Genomic DNA, 5,000 nt, shown 5'->3' with positions numbered 1-5,000 from the left:
CTGGATAGCTGTCTTAGCTATCTATACCTACCTAAACTGGTACGAGCTAGCTGGCTAGCTGCCTTAGCTATCAACCCCTTATCTGGACAGGGGTAAGAGCTAGCTAGCTCGCTGTCTTAGCTGTCTATAAGTCACATTAGCCAAGACCCCCCCCACTCCCCACTGTTTATTAACACGTTCTGGGGCAGCACAACCGTTTGACAAGGAAGTTACAGATTGTGGCTTTAATGACGGCCCAATCAGAGACCCACCCACCACCTGACACCCATCAGTACCCCCCTGCCCCGCCGCCCCCTCCCCCGCCCCCGGGGCAGAAAAGAGATTGGTTCCCCTCCTCCCCCCCTGGTTCTGGTAATTACTCAGTGTGGTCAGGATTCCATCTCATTCAAACCCTGGTCATCAGCATTGCACCGCACCATACTGCCATAGCCCGCTGAGCTAAAGACAAGGAGGAGCCGGAGGATGTTTACGGATGTTTACGAGGCCGGAGCCAGTGTGAATGAATGTGAGCCGAGCGTGTCGACACGCTGGGACCTGCAGGAGAGGAGGAGAGGCACAGGCATGCAGGACGGGGTGGAGGTTAGGGGAATGTAGGCAGCATCGCTGTGGGTTGGAGAGAGAGAGAGAGAGAGAGACGGAGAGAGATAGAGAGAAAGATACAGAGAGAGAGAGAGAGAGACGGAGAGAGATAGATAGAGAGAGAGAGAGAGAGACATACAGAGAGCGAGAGAGAGAGAGAGAGGGGAAAGGGCATTGGTGACCCCCCTGATCAAATCACAAACAGCCTGTAGGCCTGTGTGTTACAGATAGACAGTGTAGGCCTGTGTGTTACAGATAGACAGTGTAGGCCTGTATGTTACAGATAGACACTGTAGGCCTGTGTGTTACAGATAGACACTGTAGGCCTGTGTGTTACAGATAGACACTGTATGCCTGTGTGTTACAGATAGACAGTGTAGGCCTGTGTGTTACAGATAGACACTGTAGGCCTGTGTGTTACAGATAGACACTGTAGGCCTGTGTGTTACAGATAGATACTGTAGGCCTGTGTGTTACAGATAGACACTGTAGGCCTGTGTGTTACAGATAGACACTGTAGGCCTGTGTGTTACAGATAGACACTGTAGGCCTGTGTGTTACAGATAGATACTGTAGGCCTGTGTGTTACAGATAGACACTGTAGGCCTGTGTGTTACAGATAGACAGTGTAGGCCTTCTGTGTTACAGATAGACAGTGTAGGCCTGTGTGTTACAGATTGACACTGTAGGCCTGTGTGTTACAGATAGACACTGTAGGCCTGTGTGTTACAGATAGATACTGTAGGCCTGTATGTTACAGATAGACACTGTAGACCTGTATGTTACAGATAGACACTGTAGGCCTGTGTGTTACAGATAGACACTGTAGGCCTGTGTGTTACAGATAGACAGTGTAGGCCTGTGTGTTACAGATAGACAGTGTAGGCCTGTGTGTTACAGATAGACACTGTAGGCCTGTGTGTTACAGATAGACACTGTAGGCCTGTGTGTTACAGATAGACACTGTAGGCCTGTATGTTACAGATAGACAGTGTAGGCCTGTGTGTTACAGATAGACAGTGTAACCTGACACCTCTCAGGGATTTGAATAGCAGTTGAGGGAGGCTGTGTTGTTCTCCTGGCCCCTGCCTGAACACACACACACACACACACACACACACACACACACACACACACACACACACACACACTGTGTGTCTGTCTGCCTGTCTGTCTGTCTGTCTGTCTGTCTGTCGCCCTGTCTGCCTGTCTCCCTTACTGCCTGTCTCCCTGACTGTCCCTGTCTGTTTGTCTGTCTGTCTGTCTCCCTCTCTTCCTCCCGCCTGCCTGCCTGCCTGTCTGTCTGTTTGCCTGTCTGCCTGCCTGCCTGCCTGCCTGTCTGTCTCTCTGTCTGTTTGTCTGTATGCCTGAGCAAACTCTCGAGTGGTCAGACAGACAGATGGTCAGACAGACAGATGGTCAGACAGACAGGTCCATGGAGGTCTGCAGTATTGACTACCAGTGATTGTGGTGTAATGTGGTAGTTACAGTCAGATAGGATCTCCTCTCACTCACGGCTAGCTTTGAAGTCCCAGTTTACCTAACCTTATCTCTGGGCCAGGAACGTGTCTTGTGTGTGTGTGTGTGTGTGTGTGTGTGTGTGTGTGTGTGTGTGTGTGTGTGTGTGTGTGTGTGTGTGTGTATGTGTGTGTGTGTGTGTGTGTGTGTGTGTGTGTGTGTGTGTCTTGTGATAGGAGCTGGTCTTATCAGGGCCAACAATAGCTCCCTGTCTTGATAGCTGATAGCTGTTTATTGGCCTCCTTCAGGTTTAATGGTGGTGTTAGATGTGGATGTGGTTGAGTGGTGATAGTGGTTTTTAGATATTACAATGAGGCCACTGTCCTCCGATGTCTACCTCCCCCAGCCTCTACTGGGAGGGTGGTGGTGCTACTGGGAGTGGGTAGTGGTGATACTGGGAGGGTGGTGGTGGTTTGGGAGGATGCCATCTGAACTACCCCTGTTGTAACCCCCCCCTCCTCTCCCCCCCCTCCTCTCCCCCCCCCTCCTCTCCCCCCCCCCCCCTCCTCCTCCTCCTCCTCCCTCCCTCCTCCCCTCCCTCCACAGCGGACTACAAAGAGAGCTTCAACACGATCGGGAACATCGAAGAGATCGCCTACAACGCTGTGTCCTTCACATGGGACGTCAACGAAGAGGCCAAGGTATAACACACACACACACACACACACACACACACACGCATGTAGACATTATGCACACAGACACACCCTGTTTTGTTTGTTTTGCCCTCATTTCTGCAAGGCAGGCATACACACACACACACACACACACACACACACACACACACACACACACACACACACACACACAGGCCACGTGAGTGTATTGTAGCAGCACAGTGGCCCAGTGTCTTATTCTCCAGTCTCTGAGGCAGGGGCAGGGCTGTGCTCTCCTGTTTACTGTGTGTGTGTGTGTGTGTGTGTGTGTGTGTGTGTGTGTGTGTGTGTGTGTGTGTATATACCTGGCTGGTGGAGGTAGAACACCAGGGGAGACTGGGGGAGGTAGAACACCAGGTGAGGCTGGTAGAGGTAGAACACCAGGGGAGACTGGGGGAGGTAGAACACCAGGGGAGGCTGGGGGAGGTAGAACACCAGGGGAGGCTGGGGGAGGTAGAACACCAGGGGAGGCTGGTGGAGGTAGAACACCAGGGGAGGTAGAACACCAGGGGAGGCTGGGGGAGGTAGAACACCAGGGGAGGCTGGTGGATGTAGAACACCAGGGGAGGCTGGGGGAGGTAGAACACAAGGGGAGTCTCTCTGATTGGCCACCTCTCGTGTGTCTGTCTCTCTTATTGGTCACCTCTCGAGTGCCTGTCTCTCTTATTGGTCACCTCTCGTGTGTCTGTCTCTCTGATTGGCCACCTCTCGTGTGTCTGTCTCTCTTATTGGTCACCTCTCGAGTGCCTGTCTCTCTGATTGGCCACCTCTCCGTGTGTCTGTCTCTCTGATTGGTCACCTCTCATGTGTGTTTCTGTGTGATTGGTCAGATCTTCATCACGGTGAACTGTCTGAGCACAGACTTCTCGTCCCAGAAGGGGGTGAAGGGCCTCCCGCTGATGATCCAGATCGACACCTACAGCTACAACAACCGCAGCAACCAGCCCCTCCACAGAGGCTACTGCCAGATCAAGGTCTTCTGTGACAAGGTCAGTCCTGATTGGTCAGTTGTCGATGTTTGGTGCCTCTCTGATTGGTCTCCTGTGACAAGGTCAGTTCTGGTTGGTCTACTGCCAGATCAGGGTCTCCTGTGGCAAGGTCAGTCCTGATTGGTCAGTTGTCGATGTTTGCGTGCCTCTGATTGGTCTACCCCTCAGAAGAAGGTCTTCTGTGACGGGGACGGGGACGGGGGACGGGACGACCTGGTTGGTCAGTGTCGATGTTTTGGGGTGACGGGCGGCAGTGCTGTGTGAAGCCCACAGATCATGTCGGTTGCACCTCAAACGCTATCTCCTAGCCCCTAGCCCCTACAATCTACCTCCTACCCCCTAGCCCCTACATTCTACCTCCTACCCCCTAGCTCCTACATTCTACCCCCTAGCCCCTACATCCTACCTCCTACCCCCTAGCCCCTAGCTCCTAGCTCCTAGCCCTTAGCCCCTACATCCTACCTCCTACCCCCTAGCCCCTAGCTCCTAGCCCCTAGCCCCTACAATCTACCTCCTACCCCCTAGCCCCTACATCCTACCTCCTACCCACTAGCCCCTAGCTCCTAGCCCCTAGCCCTTACAATCTACCTCCTACCCCCTAGCCCCTACATCATACCTCCTACCCCCTAGCCCCTAGCTCCTACCCCCTAGCCCCTACATCCTACCTCCTACCCCCTAGCCCCTAGCTCCTAGCCCCTACAATCTACCTCCTACCCCCTAGCCCCTACCTCCTACCCCCTAGCCCCTAGCCCCTAGCCCATACCTCCTAGCACTTAGCCCTTAGCCCCTACCCCCTAGCCCCTATCTTCTAGCCCCTAGCCCCTAGCCCCTAGCCCTTAGCCCCTACCCCCTACCCCCTATCTCCTAGCCCCTAGCCCCTAGCCCCTCCACCCCTCCACCCCACCATGATTGGTGTAAACAATCTGGGGATGGCTCCATCCTGCCCTGTGATAGGCCAGTTGAAGGACCTGTCATAGTGACGTGTCCTGAGGTGGCCACAGGCAGACAGGACATTGTGACAGCGTGACGCTGGACTCTGTGTGACTCTCTTGCTCCCCCTGGTGGTGTCATCTGTAATAGTTCAATACTGTGTTGTCGAGCCTCAGACCTGTTCTCTACTGCTGTATTCACCCTGTCCTCCTCTCTCTGTCTCTCTGTGTGTGTGTGTGTGTGTGTGTGTGTGTGTGGGTTTGTTTGTGTGTGCGTGTGTGTCAGGGAGCTGAGAGGAAGATCAGGGACGAGGAGAGAAAACAGAACC

General features: G+C 53.6%; 1 protein-coding gene across 1 annotated transcript in view; it reads left to right on the top strand.

Annotated features, from left to right (window-relative positions):
• Window positions 1-5,000, top strand: part of LOC308152680 (grainyhead-like protein 2 homolog) — a gene marked incomplete at both ends in the record, with an annotated part of 19,194 nt that overhangs the window by 10,370 nt on the left and 3,824 nt on the right. The window contains 3 exons of the mRNA XM_080525722.1: window positions 2,644-2,738; window positions 3,584-3,742; window positions 4,958-5,000. The exon at window positions 4,958-5,000 is cut by the window's right edge and continues 15 nt beyond it. Of these exons, the coding sequence (XP_080381848.1) occupies window positions 2,644-2,738; window positions 3,584-3,742; window positions 4,958-5,000 (297 nt within the window). The remainder of the gene's footprint in view (window positions 1-2,643; window positions 2,739-3,583; window positions 3,743-4,957) is intronic.

Source organism: Nansenia antarctica (assembly GCF_963989245.1).
Source record: "Nansenia antarctica genome assembly, chromosome: 3".
Classification (NCBI taxonomy): Eukaryota; Metazoa; Chordata; class Actinopteri; order Argentiniformes; family Microstomatidae; genus Nansenia; species Nansenia antarctica.
Note: the sequence above shows the minus strand (reverse complement) of the source record. Positions and strands in the feature narration are given on the sequence as shown.